At 41.8% G+C, this 24,524-nt stretch overlaps 1 protein-coding gene across 3 annotated transcripts in view; it reads right to left on the bottom strand.

Annotated features, from left to right (window-relative positions):
• Positions 1-24,524, bottom strand: part of INVS (inversin) — a 152,893-nt gene that overhangs the window by 57,833 nt on the left and 70,536 nt on the right. For 2 of the 3 annotated variants that reach the window (XM_012721401.1, XM_012721402.1), the window contains exons 12-14: positions 19,239-19,451; positions 8,362-8,630; positions 4,811-5,525 (exon numbers count right to left, since the gene is read on the bottom strand). In XM_012721401.1, coding sequence (XP_012576855.1) covers positions 4,811-5,525; positions 8,362-8,630; positions 19,239-19,451 — 1,197 coding nt within the window. The remainder of the gene's footprint in view (positions 1-4,810; positions 5,526-8,361; positions 8,631-19,238; positions 19,452-24,524) is intronic. The other variant, XM_012721403.1, reaches the window with a different exon arrangement.

Raw genomic sequence — 24,524 nt, forward strand, 5'->3', positions numbered from 1 at the left:
CCCCACTCTGTCTCTGGTGAAGCCTCTCACTGCCCCTGAGCCTCTGGCCTGTACCCCAGTTCTGTATGTACAAATAAAATAAATCTTAAAGAAAAAAAAAGCACACATGGAAAAGGGTTCCAAGTAATTGTTGGAAAAGGGAGGTTAACCAGGAAAGGTTAACAGTGAATTTGGTCAAAACATGTTGTAGTGGGGGCAACCAACCAAGTGGGGGCGAGGAGAGGGGGGACCAGGAGGTAGGCAGCAACCATCCCCCTAGTCCCCTGTTGAATCTTTTCTGGTTTCTCTCTGGCATTCGCTTGTGGCACCTCTCCCACAGCCACTTGTCCCTCATAGTGGTCCCCTGTCTGAACGACACAGCCCGGTAGCCCTAGCTGCTATGTGCAAGTGTGCACACTTAAGCATGCATGCCCACCCCCACTCCAGGTGTCCACTGTCAGGCACGTGTCCCACACCCACACTCCCAGGCACCTCCTACATTAACAGAATCAAGGCCGCAGGTGATAGCCAGAGGCTAGTGCACAAAAAAACCTGATTAATTCACTTACCCACACATGTGCATACATAGTATATAAAGATTTAAAGTACATAAACACATCCCTAGAAAATGCTGTAAACAACCCACATATTTAGCTCTGATCCTTAGTTTTGGTTTAAACAACTTTCTATATTGAGCATGCCCTGATTTTTGTCATCTGCAAGACTTTAAAATAAAATTTAAAGAAGGAAAAAGAACAAGAATACTCAAGCATACTGTTACCTCTCCCCAGAACAAACTGAGGAGTCAAAAGCTGATGAGGCTATGGAGACAAGGGAACCCCTGCAAACATACTTGTGTTTATGTTCGGAAACACTACGAACACAGTATGGAAATTCCTGAAAAAACTTAAAATAGCACCACCATTTGCTCAAGCAACTGCACTTCTGGACCCGCTGTATTTACAGCTCATGTTTATTTGATATTGTCTATCTCACATGCACTCCCAATTTTTAAAAAAAATATTTATTTATTTATGCATACAGAACTGGGGTACAGGCCAGAAGTGCAGGAGCAGTGAAAGGATTCAGCAGAGACAGAGTGGGCAGCAGAACACTGCTGAGGGGAGCAGCGGGCAGGTCAGGAGAGGTCTGTCGTGCCATGTGGGTCAGCTCCTAGGCCTGGTCTCGAACTCAGACTGAAAAATGGCTGCTGCTAGCTTGCAGTGCTGGCTTTAACCTGCTGTGACACCGGGGAGGGCCTGCACTCTCAAATTTCTTACTGAACACAGTTGTTTTGGAGCTTCCCAAGGAAAGCTGTGTTCATTATCTGCTTATTATATTATAGCTGAATAACTACTTCTGGTAAGCTCATAGGAAGCTGCAGAGCAGCTGGCCCCATGCCTGATTTTAGTATATACCAAATGTGAGATAATGTTCCTAATCAGCTAAAAGCTCTTTGCAGGGTGTGGTGCAACTCCTTCCTGTTGCTCTAAAGGCCATTTCAGTGAAATGGCAGGATTTCTTTTCCTGGAGAGTGGCAAAGCATGGCATCCACCTTCTAGAATATGTACTACTTTTCCAAAAAGCTGGCTGTAGAGAAAAGCTGGAGTTATGGGCTGATACTGCTCCTTATTAGCTCAATCTCTTCTGTTTGAGAAGCCAAGAAACTGCTCTGCAGGCAGAGAAGTCATTGGGGAGCTCCGACTCTCAGTGGTCATGATTCCCATGTTATGGGCTCTGGTGTAGAGATTGGGGCTGTTTCTAAGACGATGGTCTTGGAGACAGTAACAGCCTCTAGTCTGCCAATATCAAGGGGAACTTGTACTCTGGGATTGCAGACTGTCCCAATGCCTGACTGATCCTTTCATACATAAATTTATAAACCTTTAGGTTAGCATTGCTATATTTAGCCACAGTGACTACTGGCTAAAATAAAGTCCCAATGACCTTCATTCTCATTGAGATATCCCAGAGGGTAAAATGAAGTGAGGGCTAGATGGAGAAATTTTCTTGTAAATCAATCACAAAGAGAGATACAGTAAAGTTCCTTAAAAACTGAAAAAAAAAAAACAAAAAAAAACAAAACAGCCTCAGGGCTGTTCTTATTTACCTCAGAACACTCTGGAGAAGAAATGATAGGAAAGTGGCTTACACACTTTCAGGTAAAAAGCTGGTCACTGTGTCTTTCCAGCCCAGCTTGGCTTGCACACTGTCTGGTTTCAATCTTCAAAAAACTTTTGAAATAATCAAGTCTTGGTAATAAAACTTGTACTTTAAGACTATGCTTCAGGGCTCTTCCCGGTGCTGCAATGGGTTAAAGTGCAACACTGTGAAGCTAGCTTCAACAGCTTTACAAGAGTTCGATCCCCACCCTAGAGCTGACCCAAATGGTACAGCAGACCTCTCCTGTCTTGCCTTCTGCTCCCCTCAGCAGTGTCCTTTGTCAGTCTGCCTATTCTGCTCCCCACTCTGTCTTGTGACTCCTCTCACTGCCCCTGCACCTCTGGCCTGTACCCCAGCTTTATATGCATAAAATAAATAAATCTTAAAAAAGAAAAGAGTATGCTTCAGGTTCTCCTGATCCAAGATTCAACCTGCTCACACTATGCCTGTGCATGTTCCTGCCTGTCTCATCCTTGGCCTGGCTCCTCTATGATAGTCTGTATTTATGGAAGGTTTAGGTGACATGCCCTGCTCCCTGGCCCCTGTTTTAACCCCCTTCCTGGGTGCTTTAGGTTTGGAGTCAGATACCACACACTGTCCCAGGACAGTGTGTTGAGCTCCTGAATTTAGAATGAAAAACTTACAAAACCATTACAGAATCAATAAGCCTTTTTTATTGTCACCACACATGTAACTTCTCTGAAGGTGCAGCATCTCAGAAGACCTTTGGGAGTTGGTATCCCGGTCTGGGTAGCACAATGGTGCAGCCAGAAGGGCCCTGCATAATTGCCTCCCCAGCTGGGCACGCACACTATGAGCCCACTGTTCTTGGGGGGAATGACTGAAGGCTTCATTTGCTGCTATGGGCACTTACTGACAGGACCTGTCAGCTTTTGACTCTTCAAAGGAGCCAAGGAACCGTCCTACAGAAAGGCATTTCAGCCAGGGAGCAGCTGTGGGGCCTGACGTGGTAAACCTGACTTGTTTAGATCACAGGATTCTGCTGAAATACTTAGAAGTTCCTCAGAGATGGTAGGCAGGTACCTGTCCAGGTAGAACTCCCCAAGGGGGCACTGAGGACCATCCCCACCAGGGATTCAAAGAAGACTATCTCAGCTCCAGCACTTCCTCGCTCTGTAACCTTGGCAGGTTAATAAACCTTTTCCCATGCTTCAGTTTCCTTATCTGTGGAATGGGGACAAGAACAGACACTAACCCATGGATTCTGTGAGGATAAATGTGTTAATACCAGTAAAACAGTCTGGTACAAGTGTAGAGAAAATGCCAATTACAAGTACCAACAACAGTAACAATACTTTCCCAGGAAGTTACCTTGGTGTGTGTCCACCACACAGGCAGCCCTCCTCTTCAGCCTGTTCTGAGGTGAAGAGCATGAGGCTTGCCTCTATCTCCATTGTCTTGACTAAAGCAGAAACCATCTCTGCCAAGAACATAAGGGAAAGGCTCTTGGGTCTGAGCCAGAGCTTCAACTGCTGGACCTGCCCCAGTAGGACAAGTCACTTCAGAGACCATTTGCTAGCCTGAAAAATGGAGACACTAATCCCAATCACGACGATTCTCTGGTTTGGCTGCACAAGCAAATGCAATCAGGCATTAGAGACTTTGTAAATGGCCAAGAGCCTGAAGAGACATGAGGCCACACTACTGCAAAGCCCACATAAGCAGGAAGCACATGGCTTTGGGTAGGCAGCCAGCATGGAAGCCATGAGGCCTCTCCCTCACCAGAAGCTCGCTCTTCTCTCTGGCTCTGCTGCGTTCTTCTCACCTTTTAATCTCCTGCCGGGGCATTGGTATGTGGTGCACCTGTGCTTGCAGTGGTTCGCTTGCTTTGTTCCTCTATTAACCTACCTCTCCCTGGAGATAGAGGCCCTAAGACTCCACCTGTTGGTGGGTGCAGCCATGGGTGCCATTGCTGCAAGGCCTACTCCGGATTTGGGCCCTTAGTGGACCTGCGGTGTGACGAGATTATGGGATCTATGGAAAGCAGCAGCAGAGAGGACTCCTCCAGCCCTCCTGCAGTTACTGCCTGGAGGTATCTGTCTCCCTGTTTAAGGAATCCTCCACCAGGACTCCTATCGCCTACTCTAAACTCAATTTGGTGGATGCTTACACAGGCTTCTGTAATAAATTCAGTCACTCAACCCACTGTATCCAGGAATTTAAGGTGCAACTAATTCCCGGGTAGTAAAGACATAAAAAAAAAGAAAGTATCTTATACATACTAATGCTTCAGAAACTAGTGATGAAGCTCACATCACATCATACTAGCAACCTGTCATGTAAACAAAATAGCTGAGCAGTTGCTAAATCCCATTTCACAGATGAGGAAACTGAGGGCCAGGGAGTTAGTTGCTCAAGGTCAATTAGCTGTTAGAGCTTCATCTGGAACGCAGACTTCCTGGTTACAAACTGAGGGCATTTTTCTTTACACCATGCTATCCTATCTTTCTTGGCAAAAACACTTACATAGCTTATCCAGTGTAAATTACAAAGATCTACACATGTGAGAATTCACAGGCTGGCTCAATAAAAATGGTCTTATCACAACAGCACATAGAATTCACCAGAAAATGTTACAGCACACAGGAGTTGTCAATTTAGGGTATCAGATAACCACAGAACCAAAGGTAATATCACGCCTCCCTACCTTCTCCAGGCCCTCTGGATGATGGCTGCTGCTTTGTTCTTTTTGCGAAACAGCTCTTTCCTGCTCCTCTCTCTCTGGATTATCTGCAGCCGCAGCTCTACAGGGAGAAGGTTAATATTCACAGTCTGTGCAGAAAGGGGACCAGGTGCTGGATCAGTCTCCTTAGATGTCTGAGTGTCTTCCGACCGCGCAGATAGTTTCAATTTTCTGATCCCTGACCTCAACACCTCTGTGCTGTGTGGTGAATCTGAGTAGCTCCCTCCTGTGAGCTTGTCCTGGGTCACTTTGTTCTTTGGGGTCCGATGGTGGAGAGGGTTCTGCCCTGCATGCGCCACCTCCATCTTGGCACTGCCGGGCCGGCTAGAACCTGCTGGCGAGAACCTCCCTCCTTTCAGGTCAGAAAAGCGCCTTTTCTGGGAGGCACATTTGGCCTTGCGTGCTTCACTGTGCTGCCCGCTGAGCTTCCAGGGACTCTCCTGTGGGGGAAGGCTCGCTGCCCCACGGGGGTCCTCTCCCTTCTCCTCAGCACCAGCAGCCCTGACGCAGGAAGGCGGTTTCGGGAAGCCTTTTCTCTTGTCACATCGCTGCTCGCCAATTGTCTCACCTCTTGACTTCTCAATAGAGGAAACTCCTGATCGCCTGTTTCCATCTTTGCCTTCACTGGGTCTAAAGTGGACACAGGAAGATCGGCCTTTAAGATGTTCTCTGGATGATTCTGGGGAGATAAGGAAAGAAGGGAAGAATTTTCATTGTCCATAACTTACATAAAGAGCAACTCTGTTCATTTAGTCACATAAAATTTTCAGACCTGTTCTCTAGCATCACCAGGATAGTGGTGATTACAATAAGCAAAAATCTATTTAGCTTCTATTTCTAGCAATGGAGTTTATAGAAAATAAGTCTTTCCACTACAAGTACCAAAAAACTGACACAAATAAAATAAATACCTTTTTAAGGGCATCATAGTGCCGTCAAGAAAATAAAGGAAACCCCTGAGGGTTAAAAGCAAAGTGAAGGCCCTTCCTGGTGGCGCAGCGGGTTAAAGCACAGCACAGAGAAGCTAAAGCCACTTCAGCATGAGTTCGATCCCCGCCTGCCCCGGAGGTGACCACATGCGTGGCAGACCTCTCCTGACCCGCCCGCTGCTCCCCTCAGCAGTGTACTTCGTCGATCTGCCTGTTCTGTTCCCCACTCTGTCTCTGGTGAAGCCTCTCACCACCCCTGAGCCTCTGGCCTGTACCCCAGTGCTGTATGCACAAATAAATAAATCTTTAAAAAAAAAAAAAAGCAAAGTGAAAACTGAAAATCAGAGCATTAAATAGCAAGTGAACTGAATTAGCAATGATGTTTGAATGTAGGTTCACTGATTGTAACAAATGGACTGCTTTGTTTTATTTCAATTTTTTAAAGATTAATTAATTTTTTAAAAAAGATTTATTTATGCACACAGAACTGGGATACAGGCCAGAGGTGCAGGGGTGGTGAGAGAATTCACCAGAGACAGGGTGGGGAGCAGAACAGGCAGACTGACAAAGTACACTGCTGAGGGGAGCAGTGGGCAGGTCAGGAGAGGTCTGCTATCAAACGTGCACTGAAGAGGCTGCTGCTAGCTTGCAGTGCTGTGTCTTAACCCGTTGCACCTCCAGGGAGGGCCTAATTTACTTATTCATACAAATACTGAGGTGTAGGCCAGAGGTGTGGGGGGGGGGGTGAGAGAAATCACTGGCAGCAGAATAGGCGGATCTGCTGAGATACACTGCTGATGAAACAGGGGATCTCACCCTGGCCAGGGACTGAACTCAGGCAACAGGGGGCTGGCAATGGCTTGACAGCACTGAGACTTTAACCCCTGCACTACAAGGAAGGCTCCCAAAATGGACTGCGTTAGTGTAGGAGTGGGGAGCATGTGTGTGTGTGTGAGGTAAGAGAACAATAAAGAAACTCGATAATTCCTGCTCAATTTTGCTGTGAATCTAAAATTATTCTGAAAAGTAAATTCTACTAAAAGGGAAAACAACAACAAAGAAACTGCTAGTGATTACTAGACAGTAAGTAATAACAAAGAAAATAAATCACTAATAATAAAGAAAATAATTTGGGTATTAACATAGATTAATGAGAAATAAAAGTTAAAAATATACATTTATATAAATACACCTTAAAGACAGATTCGGAACGTGTGTGTGTTGAGAATCTGAGCCCCTCAGAGCCCCTGGGGATGCTGTGTCCTCCACCCCACAAGCCGCTATTCACAAGCCCAATGCCAGTGTGGCAGCTCTGGCTATGCCATGGGTCTGAATAGAACAGTTTTGTAGTCTTGAAGAAATTGTTAGATTCCAACTTCACTACATATGATGAATTAAATATGGGATGAATCAAAAAGCTAAAAATGAGATAGCAAAAATTATAATATACATATATGTCTATTGGAACTTGAAGCGGGAAAATCCTTTCTCAGCATAAAACTGAAAATCTCAAAAGAAAAAAATTAGCAGATTCACAGGTGGACTAAAAACAGACATTAGTGTACAAGTGACCCTTGGACAACATGGGTCTTTCCTGTGCTGGCCCCCTACTGTGGTTTTTTTTCTATCTCTGGGCTCCACACTCACAAACGCAGGCAACCCTGCCATGAGCTGAATGGCAAATGTGGAGCCAGCGTAGAGCGCATGTGCAGGCTCTAACTACACAGTGGGTGACTGGTGCTGTTAACATCTGCTTTGTTAGGTGGTCAAATACATGTGATGGAAAAGTTTACTATCCTTATTTTAGAAAAATTAAGAAAATCGACAAACCTGTGATATAAAAATTGACAGAGGAGGCCCTCCCTGGTGGTACAGGGGGTTAAAGCACAGCATTAAGAAGGTAAAGCCATTTGCATGAGTTTGATTCGCATCCTGGGAGGTGATCCACATGGCGCGGCAGACCTCTCCTGTCTTGCCCGCTGCTCCCTCAGCAGTGTACTTCTTGTACAACATCATATGTTGCACACATCTGCCTGTTTTGCTCCCTACTTTCTCTGGTGAATCCTCTCACCACCCTTGCAACTCTGGCCTGTACCTCAGTTCTGTATGCACAAGTAAATAAATCTTAAAAAAAAAAATTGACAGAGGGTAGGGTCTCCCTGGTGGCACAAGGGGTTAAGTTTCAGTACTATGAAGCAACCTGTAGCCACTGCTGCAAGTTTGATCCCTGGCCCGGGAGGTGAACCACACTGTGTAGCAGACCTCTTCTGACCCACCCGCTGCTCCCCTAGCAGTGTACTTCAGTCAATCCACCTGTTCTTTTCCCCACTCTGTCTCTGGTGAATGCTCTCACCTCCTGAACCTTTGGCCTGTACCCCAATATGCAGAAATAATAAGTCTTAAAAAAATGTCACAAGAAGGGAAGAAAACAGAAATGGGAATGAAAATCAGATAAAATAAATGAAAAATCAGTAATGTAATGGCAAAATTATGCACTGATATTGACCTGTCAATCGTCTAAATACACTAATCAAAAGAGCTCCTAGTCCATGAGCTGGCATCGGATAATAAAGGTGATACACCTACCACTGGACTTTCTGGGTTCCGTTTCCTGCACATCTGGAGAAAGGTGCTGTTCCTTTGGGGGGACACTAGCTGGAGATTCTCTGCTTGGAGACTCTCTGCGGGCTCTCCTCTCGGGGTCCTGGGCAGTGTTGCTGGCGGCGCAGCTCTGCCTGTGGGGCTCATCTTGGGTGCTGGGCATACAGGGAGGGACTTGGGGCCTGCAGGAATCTGGGCTCAGCCTCCCCTTCTGCTGCTCTGCTTCTCTGCGCTTATTTTCTTCCTCCCGTTTTCTGGAAAGTCAAGGAAAATGGGGGAAAATTTAGTGTGTCTGCACTAAGGAACTCTGCACAAGTGTTCCTGAGATTTAAATGTTAAGAGTTGCTCCCTACACGACAATAGGAATTTATAGATTCACAATTTCCAGTCCTTTCCACAGGCCTTACAGTTTGAAAGATCACAGAGTTGAAAGGAATCTTACAAATCACCCTTTGTAACTATGGAACATTTTAGTGAGACAGTCCACAATCCCAAGGTGCGTGTGGCTTACATTTGTGTGTGATCCTGGAGCTACCTGTAACTACACGCTTTTCTCCCCTATTCCAGAAAGCACACCACAGTGCAACTGGGAATGATAGTCATGCGATAGCCTTTAATCTCCTCTATATATTAAAAATAAAGACCATGGCAAACATTAATGAGAATATGAAAAATTATAAAATATCTGCCAGGGACTGTCACATCCCTGCAACTCTGCCATTAAGAGCTCCAATGGGTCAAATCCACTCAGCTTACAGATGAGGTAGGAACGTTTTTTAAAAAGTCACACTAAGCGCTGGTAGAACCTCTGGCCAGAAGAGAAAGACAGGCCAGAGAGTCAGGTCTGAAAATAAATGGCAGTGAGGCAGATGGGGCCGAGGTAGCCTAGGTAGCCTAGGTCCAGAGAGGGGGAAGGTGCAAGAGGATGAGGGGGCTGAATTAAAGACAGGGTTTGTTTGACAGATGTCATCAATGTGTAGGATTTCTGAGGGGGGAAAATGAGCATTTGGGGGGAGCTCCCTCTGTACTGGACATTGATAACTCACAAATGATAATAACAAGAATTCAGTCCTCTCTTGGGGAACATGCTACTATCCAGAGGGAGATAAAGGGAAACAAAGACGTTACATGTACTAGAAAATCGTTAGAAGTGTGTTTGCATGGAGGAAGCAGGGATTAACTTTGTCTGGAGGAATCCAGAAGGAGATCCCAGCTGTTGATTTTCAAAGATGTGTCATTTGCCAGCCACAAGGATTTCGGTCCAATGGAAGAGTTTGGGCAAAGGCAAGTAGTTTTTCTTCTCTGGGCCTCTGCACAGTGTTTACTATACCCACCAGATGCCCAATACACTATTTTTTTTTTTATAATGCTGATGAGAAAAAAAATATCAGTTCCTGTCTCTGTGGGTTTACAGGTCTTCTGATGTCTATGAATTTTCTCTGGGTGACCCAATTTCTCCCCACAACCCACAGATGTGCACGTGAGGTTCCCTGCTGTGTCTAAACTGCCCCAACCACATGGTGTGTGAGCGTATGGGTGTATGTAAGTATTTGCTGCACCCTGTGATGAAGGGTGTCATGTTGTGAGCTGTAAGCTCTTCCCAGGTCCTGCTTCTGCCAATAACCACAAAATGACCTTGAGTGAGTCACTATTCTGTCAAAGATTCAGTTTCCCCAGATCTAAATATGCTAATTTACAATCCTGAATTGATCAGGGGTCTGCCTGGAAACTAGGTTTTGTTATAAAATCTATGATATACATTGAAAATGGAGAGATTTTTGGTAGCAGAGTTCCTTGTGGGAGATTTGTTTAAACAAAACCTTTAATACGTTTGGGTAGAGGTGAGAACTTCAGGGCCTCCTGATGAATGGCTCTGAGGTTCCACAGAAGAGGGTTGCTCTCATGAGACCAGCCTTTGTTTGTAGCTTGTTCTAAGGAGGGAGGAAATGATAGAACAAAAGAGAGAAGGGGCAAGAAAGAGAAGATGAGAGACCAGAAGCTCATAGCCTAAGGGTCAGAGCAAAGAGAATGCTTTTTGAGGTAAGGTGACAGAAAAGGACTTTAGATCTGTGCTCCTCCCAATTTAATAAACTGAGTCCTGTGATCTTACTGAAACTCAGGTTCTGATGTACCTGGGCTGGGTGGGGCTGAGCATCTTCTTCTCTCATAAGCACTTGGGCACACAGGTGCAGTCACACCTTGAGTGAAGTCTTAGGAGAATTGGAATGTCTTCTACGTGCCACGATGGGCTATGAAAAATAATTCTCCTTAATAATACCAATTTCTCATAAGGTCTTCCAGGATCATACATGGTTTTTTTGTAAGCAGCCTGACAGTTGTAGAGCTAACCTCTTGGGAGCAAGGGTGAGACAGAGACCCTAACCCCCCCACCAGGAAATCACAGAATTCAGATTTCCACAGACTGGAATTTGAAGCAAAGCTTATTTCCATCTCAAGGGACAGGGAAGAGCCAGAAGACCGCTACTTGGGTTATACTGATATAAAGCCATGTCAATTTGTTAATTTCCCTTCCTGTAGGTTCTTTCTTTCTATGGTGGGAACCTCAGACCTAGGCCCCAGCCTGCTTATCTAATGGGCTCCCACTGGGACCCTTCCCACAGAGAGTGGCCAGTGCTGGCTGTTGCCCATTCTACTGCTTTTGACTCTGCTGTCGTTACATGCTCTGCAGGTGCTGATGCTGGGCGCGCCCACTGCAGTCAGTGTCAAGGGGCACTTGTGGCTGCTAGCAGGTGCCACTTGAGTGAGATCCATCTGAGAGACCGCTGCTTTTATAAAGAAGGTGGAAGCCTCTGGGTAGGTGAAATGCTGCTAGTTGGTCTAACAGCCTTGCCGTGGTAGGAGAAGGAAGTGGCTCTTCTTACTAGCAGTGATGAAGAGAATGGCTTTAGCATATTGGTCGTTTGGGCAGACAAGTGTTGTGGTTGTCTGACTTGGCATCTACATGGATTTCAGTGCCAGTAAGGAAACTTTGAAGTGATAAATTAGACTGTTATTTGAGTAGTCATTTCACTTTATTTTAGGAATGCAAACCTCTTTCCTTTCCAATTAAAATAAGCCTCTGTACAACCAGCCCCAGGCAAACCTTGTCATTGCAGACTTTTCTGGGCCTCCAACAAAGGCTACCACAGAACAAATAGGGGGGCCAGCAGTTTATTTATTTTTTTCACCCCCACCTCCATCTCTTCCTTCTGACAACTTCTTTGGAAGGAGAGGTATGCAGGGATAGAGTGGGTTTTTTCATTTTGGTAGAACTAAGTAGATTTGAGAGAAAGAATAGAATCATTTGAATATAGAACTAGATGTACTGCTTATGGATAAAAGTAAATTAATATTTTTCAGACTGAAAGGCATTTTGCATTTAAAAAAAATAAAAAAACCACTGGTCAAAATTGTGCAGTTCTCCAGAACTGCGGTTCTTAATATGGAACTAGTGATCTTTGGGGGAAGGGGAAGGGACTAAGAGCTGGGAATGATGCATAACCTGCACCCTATTTTATCTATAGTGCTGCCTTAAGACAAAAGGCAAGAATAGAATGTATGTGTGCGCGTGCGGGTACACGACACAGCTCCTGAGAGAAAAACATGATCCCACAGTTGTGTGTCTCTTAGGGAAAAGGCTTAGGACCACCACACATAGTCAAAGGGATTTCCTTTTACTGAGAGTAATACTTTTAGTAGGTAGATTAGGAAACTGAGGCAGGGTTAATTGACTTACCTAAGACCATAGAGTGAATGATAAAGAGAGCCAAGCTGGAACTCAGCTGCTAAACCGCTCCCTGAAATTCATTTCAGTGATGGTCATTTTTAAAAATTTCATTTAATCTTCTATCATTTTAAAAATGAAATGGATTTTATGAAGAAACTGGTAAGATCACATCAAAGTCACTATTAACAGCATTTAAACCAGTTTCCAATGTACCTGTTAGCCTTAAACTCTTAGGTTCCATAGCTGTCCTGATATTTAGGTGTTTTTTCTTCAATTAATTATTACAGAGAGTTGAAGATCTTTAATCTTCATGGCAGTTGTGTTATAAACCTGACCTATTTTTATAAAGCTTAGGAAACAGACACCAGAAAAAGTACCATGTTACATGAGTTTATATAAAAACTCAAAGAAAAAATATCCTGTCCATGACATAGCAAGTAATATTTTATGACTTTTATTTATTAACATGGCAGAATCTTAAAGTATAAAAGTCTTATCTTTTCCTCTCCCTTTTTTTCTATTATCTTGTGAGAAGTTGGCAAGACAACTTTTGATGGGCTGCCAATTAGTCTGGTTTATATAATTTTTTTCTAGAGCAATTTTTGTAGCTCCCCAGGGGTTTGCAATGTAAGAAAGATCAGATTTCTTACAGTATCTGCTTCAGTTTCTGTGTGTCAGGGAGTCTGACACAGGCTGCAGGGGGTCTCCAAATAATGCCTTAAGGAACTGGAGCTGTATCACCGAGGGAAGCAAGATTTGAGGGACATATTGCTGCTGCAAATCTCGGGAGCACTTTTGTGGGGCAACGATGTACCCTGGAGCCCCCCAAAACCAGATCTAAGGCCCAAGAATTGAGATTTCTATGAAGTAGGATCCTAGATGGTAGCAAGAAAGGGGACAGCAAGCAACCAAGTGATCCAAAGACTGATGTGCACAGAACCAGATCAAGGACAGTGATTTAAGTGGCCTGAATATCCAATAGCTCCAGCAACTCAGTGCTCGATATGCCAGTTTGCACAGTAAGGCATAGCCCTGCTTAATGGAAGGCATAAAGAAATTCTATTCAAAGCCATTATTTTAAACAAATAACAGTAATACCAAGTAAGAAACTGACAATATCATGACACTAATGTGAGACATGAAACATTAAGACAGGATTTGATGCCAGCAAACACGCTTCTTATTAGCTGTATGGCTTATGCAAGTCACAATCTCTGTAACTCCCAGTTTATCATCCTATAAATTGAGGTTAGTAACACCTACCCTATTATCTCACTGTGGTGAGGCTCAGAAGAGAAAATGTCCATGAAAGTACCTTGGAAACTATCAAGTGCTCTGCATATGAGGGCCTATCATTATTACAGCTCTTCCTAAAATGGCATCTATTCATAACAGCCCTCTTGAGACTGAAGCAGAGTGGTGGGAAGAGTGTGAAAGAAGAAAGAGGTGCTGGACTAAGTAACTAGTGGAAAAAACAGGCACACTTGCAGAACACGTGTGTTCTAGCCACCAAGCATCACCTTGCTGAGATGTGGAATTTGGTGATATCTGAGTCTCCTTCAGGTCTCCTCAGGGGATAACCTCTGGCGTCCACCCTCTTCTCTCCTCTTCTCACAAGAACTCTCAATTTCAGCCCAGCAAAATATGTTAATCTGCAGGCTGCTCTCCTCTCATTCCCAGAATCAGGTCCCATCTTTTTCTTAGGGCAAAGCCCATTAAATATGGATTAAACTGGATAAGGTACACCCTTGACTCTGGCTGTTGGATTTTCACTTATGTATAAATAATGACTTGATTCCTGGTCCCGCATTCTTAAGTATTCCGATTAGTTCCTAGTTCTGTAGTCATCTAGAGCTTCCCCTCACCATAATATGTCACTGAGGGGGGCGGGGAGGTCACAGGAAAGTGTTGATTTCTAGTCTCCAAAATGGTTTCAACCATCTTACTCTGCGTAGTCCCTTCCTAGACTGATTTAGGAAGTTGCAAAAATGACAGTGTGTGACTTCTGAGGTTAGATCATCAAAGGCATTGCAGTCTCTATCTCACTCTTTTGGATCACTCAGAGGAATTGAGAGACCTCCTGCCAATAGCCATTCAAATCAGCTAGCTTGGAAATGGATCTTCAAGCTCGAGGGGAACCTTCAGATGAGGGAAACTCCACATCCATCACCAAGAAGCCACCTTCATGAAAGACTGCACCATCACTGTATAGCTCAGCTGCTCTCAAATTCCTCACTCACAGGAACAGTGATGAATGCTCATTATTGTTTTAAGCCACCATAATTTGGGGTAATTCATAAAGCAGTAAGCAACAATACTAATACAGTGAGAATTATGAGGAAGTCATTAAAACAATTTCATACAAACACTAACCTTAACTGAGGCCCTGTAACAGAAAAGTTGATTTATTTTATTTTATAATAGTTTATTTTTACATATTTTTGTGCATTTTTCCAGGTTTAGTAATAGTTGGTCTTTGACTTCCTCTCCAGGTAAAAAGAAAATATATGTTTTGGGATATCTGACTTTATAGAATGTCAGAGCTGGGAGGAACCTCATGTATTATTTAGTCAAAAATTTTTTTGTTTTTGTTTGTTTTATTTCTCTATGGTAAAGACCTATAGCCCCATTCCCCTCAAATGCATACATGTTTAAGACACACAAAGTGCTGCATATGGTTTCAGGACGTTCATGGAGCCTCAAAGCCCATCCAGGATTAAGAAATCTTCTGTTTCCTTTGCTGGTGGGAGATGGAGGCTCAGAGTGTGGAATGGCGTGAAGGGAAACCATGGGTGTGGTTGCCCTCAGGCTGGAGCACAGCACCAGCCACAGTGTCCAGCCTGGGAGTGGCCCCAGCAGGGAGGTGCTAACAAGCAGCAGGTGCTGGGGAGGGCAGGCTGCAGGGGCTGTTGTCAAGCATAAAGGAGACCTAAGGGGGGGGGTAGTGGGCAGTGTTGTAAGTACTTTAACTGAAAGTTAGTTTAAAGAAAAGGATTCAGACTGGCCTCTTTTGTTATAAGGGGCAGCTACTTTTCTCACATAAAAGAACTACTGTCAGATAGGACAGAACAACCTCCTGTGGAAGGGACTTAGAATCACAAGAGCTTGAATTGGATGACAAAACCTGACTTTGAATCTCTAACTCTAAAAAACATACTCAATTTTATATACTACCCAGAAAGACGGTCAAGTCTCGCAGAGGGTGGTGAGCAACTCACAAAAGTTAGTAATAGCTGAAGCCTCAGTGTCAGGGTGTGGGAAGATGGTGTGGTGGAAAGAAGTGTGGCTTAGAGGTAGAAGAAGTAAAATGTGGACAGGTATTATGTGGTATCATGGCTAGTATTCAAGAGAGGCTGGTACAGAGTGGTAGGACAGAAGAATGAAAGCAAAAAGACATTTCAAAAGAGGAATTAATAGGCCCAATGGTGACAGCAGTAGCAGGGCGATGAGAAGAGACAAGTGGTGGGGGTGAGTTGTAGGCTCTGCAGGGGTCTGAATTGATACTGACAAGGGGACATGCGAAAGGAAACATCCAGTGATATTAAGTGCCCTTAGAGCGAGGGGTTAGAGTAACAGGTAGCGAGGGTGTAGAAGTCACCCTCAGGGCTGACATTAGTCTGGAGGTGGTATACTGTAATTAAAAAATGTGGGATGGCCCTTCCTGGTGGCGCAGCAGGTTAAAGCACAGCACTAAGAAGCTTAAACCACTTTCACATGAGTTTGATATCCACCTGCCCCATGGCGTGGCAGACCCCTCCTGACCCGCCCGCTGCTCCCCTCAGCAGTGTACTTCGACAATCTGCCTATTGTGCTCCCCACTCTGTCTCTGGTGAAGCCTCTCACCGCCCCTGCACCTCTGGCCTGGACCCCAGTTCTGTATGTATAAATCTTTTTACAAAAAAAAAAAAAAAAAAAAAAAAAACTTCTATAAAAAAAATATGAGAAAGAAGAGTTAGGGGAGATCTGAGACTAGGGAGTAAAATAAAATCCATGAAAAAGGATGCTTTAGGAAGATGGGTGATAAACATAAATACGGTTTTACATTGGTGTGCATTCAACTGGGTGCTTTGGCAGGTAAATTATAGTAATGTTCATTTTGGCAACAACATAGCCGTTGCAGTATGAGTTATAAAGTGCCTTTATATGGATTACAGATGTTTCTTAGTGTTTTCTAAAGAACATACCTTAGAAAATGACTAAAACTTCTTTTTCCCAATCTCTTGATCAACAAATTAGAAATCACTTTGAGTTAATGAGTTCTTTTCACACCTCACTTTAAGAGGTGTCATCCTAATGTGATAGGTAGGAAAGGGCCAGTGAGGTGACATGATATGGTTGGGTCACCTTCATCAGGAGGTGCAAGGACTAAATTTAGCATGCTGATTTCTGCCCCTTACAGTGAAAATCAAAATCAAAATTAAATACTGACTCAGATCTTAAGAAAAAGTTCTTGAAAAATAAAGTTAAATCTTTTTTTAAATCATTTAAACATCTGTGCTACAATGACTATAGGATATGATGATTAAACAGTGAGAAACTTCTTACTTAAAATAAATCATATCCAGTAAAGAAAGACTGTGACTGAGAAAAAGTAAAGGAGATTATAACTTTTCAACTTTGATAATTTCAAATAATAAAGTAAGGGAAAGGGTGCTCATTTAAAAGTTAAGATATAAGCGGGTCCTCCCTGGTGGCGCAACAGGTTAAAGCGGAGCACTGTGAAGCGATCCAAAGCCATTGCAGCATGCTTTTGATTTCCTGCCAGACCTCTCCTGTCTTGCCCACTGTGCCCTTCAGCAGTGTATTTCAGTCAGTTTGCCTGTTTTTCTCCCCACTTTGTCTCTGGTGAATCCTTTCACCACCCCTGTACCTCTGGTCTGCACCCCAGTTCTTGTGTGCATAAATAAAAAAAAAAAGTTAAGTGGGCCCTCCCTGGTGGCGCAGCGGGTTAAAGCACTGCACTGAGAAGCTAAAGCCACTTCCGCATGAGTTCGATCCCCGCCTGCCCCCGGAGGAGACCACATGGCGTGGCAGACCTCTCCTGACCCGCCCACTGCTCCCCTTAGCAGTGTACTTCGTTGATCTGCCTGTTCTGCTCCCCACTCTGTCTCTGGTGAAGTCTCTCACTGCCCCTGAGTCTCTGGCCTGTACCCCAGTTCTGTATGTACAAATAAATAAATCTTAAAAAAAAAAAAGTTAAGAAATTATAACAAAGAAGATTTATCTTTCACAATAGTGAAATTAATTAGAATGACAACCAAAAGGGGTGGGACTGGGCTAGAGGATTCCCTAAATGCCCTTGTCCTAGGTGGGGGAGAGGTGGGAAAAGGAAGGATACTCATTGTAAACTATTACTGCACTTAAGTATGTCATTATCTAAAAGCCCTTCCTCTGTATAGAGCTTATGACAACTACATTTTTAGTTCCCAGCTCTCCACTGACTAGATGCTATGTCAGTCTAAGCTTGTGGTGCCAGGATACAGCTTCATAGGAGCAACTCATTCAAATAAAAGTGATAGGTGGCTGAGATCACTACTGAGATCACTAACAAGGAAGAAGGGGATTTTCACAGAAGAGGAGAGTGCCTAGAAATCATTTGGTCTAAATTGTTATGTTTTACAGAAGAAGAAACTGAGACCCAGAGACAGAAACGCTGTATTCAGGCTAACACAAGTCAGTATGAGAAGATGGATTTGAACCCAGGTCTTTCTTCTTTTTGTTCTATGACAACCTTTGTATTCTACCATAAAAGAAGTTTAGGACAAAAGAGAACTGAGGGTTCTGTTCTTCAGGAACAAAGTAGAATATGTCTGGGTACACACACACTTTTTTATGGAACACAAAAGGCTGTCATGATGTCTTTATCCGGTCTCACCATATACTTGGGTTGATACGACTTCAAATTCTTAAAACAGATTCTCACACATTAAACTAGAGTTTACAGAAACACCAATAGAAGAAAATACAATATTCTAATTTTGCAACTCAGAATAATTTGCCACATGTATTAGCTGCTTACTACTGTCACTCACATGACAGATTAGAAAAGGAGGCTATAAGAAGGTTAGACTATAAGGAAGCTAGAAAAGAGGTAGGTAGAGGTTTTAGGTTAACACTGGATTCTTGGGAAAAAAGGGAATTTTTCTCTTCCTGAGAAAAGGTAGTACTTCCTAGGATTCCACCTGCTTTGGTAGCTTCAGAGTCAGAAACTGATATATTTCTGTCAACTTTGTCTACTGAAGACTTTACACGGTTAACATTCCAGCTCATAGTCACATTTAACTTCTCAGTAAAATGGCTCTTCCTGCATTTTAAAAGTTATTTTAAATCATTATTCATTACACTTACACTTCCCCCTTGTGGGCAAGATATGGGAGGATTTACAACTAGAAAGTTGTTCTTCAAGAATCTGCCTGTTGTCCACAATTTTATCACTGTAAGTTCTGGTACCTATACCAGCTACTACAATAATCTCCTCCCATTTATGACGTCTAACAAGTGTCAAGGAAAAGGGGAACCAAGGCATAACCTAAAATAATCATTTATGGCACAAAAATCACAAAGTACAATGGGCACACATATTTCTTTGCACCTTTTGTATCATTATCCAAAAATGTATGAAGTCTTTGAAATTAAAAGTTTACTTTTAGGCACACTTTTTTTTATAAGTTCCTGTCAAGAATTTGCTCATATATTAAGAATCCAGTCAATATCACTTGATTGGGTTATTTTCTTTGGTAGAGACTTGTTAGGAAATAATAGCAGAGAGCATGTTATTTATACAAGTTGGTTGCTTTAATCACATCAAAACCAGGTGAAAAGACCAGTGGCCTGGTGGCTTACAATGGGTAGTAGCCCCACCCCCATCTTCTAACAGGATGTGGCAATGGGTTTGTGCCTGGGTGGGAATATCCATAACTAACTTAGACAGCCATCAAGTGGAGACTAAGGTTATGTGCTTTACTGCATCCTCAGTCTTCTGAAGGGAGAGGTGAGCAGCAAAGGGGGAGTGACTCTGGTAGGGATCAAATTGATTTTAATCCTTTCCAGGGTCCTTCCCCTGGCCACTCCCTGACCCCTGGCCCCTGACACTTGGATTCTAGGTCGTGAGAACACAGCCTCTAAGCTCACTTACTTGGCAGCAGCATCTTTTCTCAACTGTTCATGCTTCATGAGGAGGTTTTTCCGGTCTCGGAAAGCTTTTCTGACCTTGTACCCTTTGTAGACGGCTTGGATTTTGAAGGCAGCGATGTCCTGTATAGCTGCAATGGACAGGGCACCACGCTCCAACATGAACTGAATCACTTCATGGCGCTCCCCAAGCAAAGCATAGTCAAGGGGAGTATACCTGAGGCAGGAAGATTTGCTTTTTAAGTTTTGGAATGTAACTCAATGCACAGTTATAATGACAATATTATGCATCAGAAGCAACCCTTATCCTAAAATGTGGCTTATTGTTCAAGTAAAACTATCTACTCTAGAACTATCCTTTTTCCCCTACGGTCACAAAAAAGGGTGATGCTGAAGTCAGTTGCTTTCTGAGCCTACCATGTCAGTTCCTAACCAGCTCAGAAACTGGGACTTTGTTGGAAACAGGGTCATTTTTCTTCTTTCTCATGTACCAAATAGTTCCCTTCACCTGTCTGAAAAAGTACCGCAAATAATATTCCAGGCGACTCAGAAGTTTGAAGCCATGATTGCTGATTGTTAATGCTTATGAAGTAAAAAAACCAAAACCAAAACAAAAAACCTCCAAATATGAGAAGGTTGGCCCTTTAAATCACTGCATGAAGAGTGGGTTATATAATAGTGTTGGGACAACTGGGTAGACCATCTGGAAAAAAAAGATTCTTATATCACTTTTTATACCAAAATGAATTCTGGATGAAGCAAAGATATAAATATAAAAAAGGGACTCATGAAAAAAAAAAAACCACATTGGAGTGGGAAGGTTTTTCCTTAAAAAAAAAAAAAGAAAGGAAAGGACCTCCTTAGTGGTACAGGGGTTAAAATCTCAGTGCTATCAAGTTACCACTGCAGCATTAGTTCCATCCTGGCCAGGGAGCTGATCCACAAGGCACAGCAGACTTCTCCTGTCTTACCCACTGCTCCCCTAATCAGTGTATTTCAGTAAATCTGCCTGTTTTGCTCCCTACTCTGTTGTTGGCAAATCCTCTCACCCCCTGCACCCCTGGCCTACATACCATTCTTGTATGCATAAATAAATAAAAATAAATCTTTAAAAAAAAAAAAGGGTAAAAAAACTCAGGAACCAAACAACTGATAACTCTTAGCTACATGTAAACAAAAAAATTTTGCAGAACAAAAACAAAGATCTTTAAAAAAAAGGGTAAAAAAACTCAGGAACCAAACAACTGATAACTCTTAGCTACATGTAAACAAAAAAAATTACAGAACAAAAACAAAGATAAAGATAGTTCCTATATCAGGAAATACCAATGGCTCCTAAACATAAAGAAATATGTTCAACCTCATTCATTTAAGAAAAATTCAAGTTATAGTATCTAATTATCAGATTAGCAAAAATCAGAAAGTTTAATAAAACATTGTTCTTTTACTGTTCAGTTACATTTATTAAGACAATGTTAATTTACATCACAGTATATACTTTAAGGGTATAGGTTTACACCTCCACAAATGTCAGTTATTTTAGCATACCTACCATCAAAGCCTCAGTAATCTGCCTTTGTACACCCCTCCCCTTCGTTCCCCCCCCCATCACATCCCCCTTTGGTAGCCTCAGTCATAGCCCAGGTGGTGCCCTTTCCCCTTCTGTTTTTATCCCTTCCTCTCTCCCTGACTTCCTTCTTCCCTCCTGTACGCCTCAGAACCATGTTTATCTTTCAAGGTTTGTCTTTGTTTGACCTTTTGTTTGGCTTCTCTATATTCCACATATAAGTGACACCATCTTTATTTATCTTTCTCCTTCTGGTTTATTTCATTTAGCATAATCCCTTCCAGCTTCACCCATGTTGGCATGAATTTATCTTTATTTATCTCTGAGTAGTATTCCATTATACATATATATATATATATATATACATACACACATTATATATATATATACATTATATATATATACACACACACACACCACATCTTCTTGATCTAATCATCTGATTGGGGGCATTTAGGTTTTTCTGTATCTTGGCTACTGTAAACAGTGCTGCAATAAACACAGGAGTGTAGGTTTCCTTTTGAATTAGTGCTTTTGCATTCTTTGGCTAGGAGAGGAATGGCTGAGTCATATAGCAGAGCCATTTTAGTCTTTTGTCGAATGTGCACATTTCTTTCCATAATGGCTGAATCAGTCTACATTTCCACCATCAGTGTAGTGCTTCACAAGTGTGAGGTGATATCTTATTGTTGTTTTGATTTGTATCTCCGGGGTGATAACTGATGAGGAAAATTTTTTCATGTCCCTGTCAGTCATCTATGACAGTGATGTCACTGGGAGGAAACTGATTGTCTCAGAGGCTGGGATAGGAAGCACATTTAGTTTATACGAAATGACCACTTATACCTTGTAAATTTTGTACAGAGTGCATATAGCACCTTTTGATAAACACATTATTTAGAAAAGATAGGTATTTATTGTCATAGGTCGCTACTTGAATTTCAGTTGGCTACTTTCTAGATCTATGATTTTATACAAATTTCTTTTTAAAAATTATACCTTTTCTAATTTTAGAAATATAAAATAAATTGGATAACTATACAGAAGAAAATACTAGTCATCTATATTCCCATCCTCAGAATTTTTTTAATATGCTGGCAAGTGCACTTTCTTTTTTTTTTTTAAAGAAAAATTATTACTTTGTAAGCAGGATGCATATTCTAGGAACAAAATGCCAAAGGTACAAAATTGAAGTAAACTCTCCTCAACACCCCTAACTTTACTGTCAAACAATGGTAATGCTGATGGTCTTAAACGACTTATCAGATTTTTCAAAGTCCCAGCTTTCCTCATCTGGTAAACAGCTTTCCTCTCATAAATGTGATACAAGAAGAAGATGAAATAATAAATGTGAAGAAGAAAGTACTGTGCCTGGAAAAAAGAAGCAGTTTATTGTTCTTATGATAGGCCATGCATTGCAAAACAGTTTATGATAACACAGCTGCTTATCATTAAGTACTATTCCCACAGAACCAACACTAGTGTTTATGACCTTCTAGAGACTACCACAAATCCAGGTCCTCTCCAAAGACTATTATTAATACAATACAATCAGAGATGTGAGGAAAAACATTCAGCTGATGTAAGAGTAGAAAAATGATTATATGGATATAAAAAATCACCTAATGATTATAGAAAAACGGTTGGTCTCTCTTCAATACTCACCTAACAGGTGAGAAAGGAAGAAGTTTCCAGTATAAACAAAGGGTGGTCCGGTCACTTTGGTAATATCCAAATGTTAAATTAAGGAAACCCTATTATAATAGCTAAATTTGTTAGTCCTGTTCAGGGACTACAAAGCCATAAATGGAAGTGCCTACATAAACTTGATAAAATTGTTTATAAAGATAATACTTTATATACTCATCACCTAAATTTAATAATTAACAAGATTTTTGCTACATGCTTCAACTAGAGACTTCATTTATTATTTTTGCTAAAGTATTTTAAAGTAAATATCAGGAGTCCTATCATTTTAATCTCTCTGTATTGAGTACTCCTCTATGAATAATATGAACACATCCATGATGTCATTGCAGTATTAACATAAGAGAAATTCCTTAGTATCTAATACCTATACCATATTCCAATTACCCCAATTTTCTCAAAAATGCTTTTTTTGTAATTGGTTTATTCAAATTAGGACTATCAGTTTTAGAGTCAAGGAGACACAATACAAATATCTAGCAAGATTTGAAAACTGAAGTCACTATCTAATGTTTAAGCACCTGACCATATTGTGATTACTACTAGTGTATCTTTCTTCACCCCAAATTCAATTTAGAAACATTCAGGTACTGTGAATATTCCCACTGATGTCAGAGTGTAGCTGTCAGATAGTTATTGACTGAAAGCCAGCAGTAGCTGGCAAAAAATGATGTCTATGCATTGCACATCAAGTGGTTAGTGTCAGCGCATGAGAAGCAAAAATTAGCACCACACTGATGGTAACCAGTCAAGAAATAATGTAGATAAAGACAAGAGGCAAAATACAATTGGGCTTGCCATGTGGGAATGGTCTGTTGGGATGAGCAGAATGCCTAAACTAGAATGTCAATAAACATAAAAGGCAATGCCAAGTTCTGACATTTGTACATCAAGGTGTACTGCTGATGAAACATTAAAGGAGATTGGGATATTGCCACTCTCTCTTTTTATCTATATATTGGCAAGTACAGTTAGAAGGATTTTTCCTTTGGTCTTTTGGTCTGTAATTAACATATGTTTACTCCAGGAGGCAGTAAGCACCTTAATTTATGCACTTAATTTGGGTATGAAATTCAAAGCTCAGCATATAAATGGGAATTGAATGACAAAGGAAAATTGTTTCTTTTAAAAATAGCAGTAAACATTGTTAATATCATGGAATAAACTCTTAACAGAAATAAGACATCACTAATTCCTAAGATTCTTAACATTTTCTTTTTATTTTTTAAGGTTTCAAAGGGAGAAATCTCCAGCTCTCTCATTTACTGCTTTAATGTCAAAACCTGAGTCTTGAGGATTCCCCTTGGCTTTCCAGCTTTCTTAAATATCCAAACTCTTAAATCTTCAAGTCTTTTTTTGTCTTGCAGTTGTCATCTGACTATAATAGAGTGAGTTCTTTATATAATCATGCCCCAACTAAAACATACTTTTCTAATTTATCTAATTTTGCATTTGCTATAAGAATTCCAGAAGCTTTTGATGCAGCAGTGTGTGATGTATTGATAGCCTGAACACACCAACATGACAATACAGAAGCTATTTAATGAGCATCTACTTATGGAAAACATTGTGAACATCACAGCAGTGACGGTGATGTTCTCTGCTAACAGGGAAGACAGATTACATAAAATTATAAGGTGAACAGTGAACTGCTACAGTATATAAAAATAGAGTTTGGATAACACAGTTTAGGGGAAAACATAGCTTGGTACACATAACTATGACATCAGAACATCTTAGAGGAGACTGCATTTGAACAGAGAATGGCATGATTATGTATGATTTAAAACTATGATTTCGAGAACTACTTTGGTACAGATAAATTCAATGAGGGAAATATCAAAGATAAGAAAATAGTTAAAGGCACTGTGACAATCCCAGAAAAACTGGAGTAGAGGGTTATCTGCTGGTAATAAACAAAAGTTAGCACTTTGAACCAAGGAGAGAAATAAGATTTGGAGTAAGATTTGGAGTTTGGTAGCATCTGGTGACTGCTCAAGCCTTGTTCATGGGTAA

The sequence above is a fragment of the Condylura cristata genome, unplaced genomic scaffold (genome assembly GCF_000260355.1).
Source record: "Condylura cristata isolate star-nosed mole 26May11 unplaced genomic scaffold, ConCri1.0 scaffold00006, whole genome shotgun sequence".
Taxonomy (NCBI): Eukaryota; Metazoa; Chordata; class Mammalia; order Eulipotyphla; family Talpidae; genus Condylura; species Condylura cristata.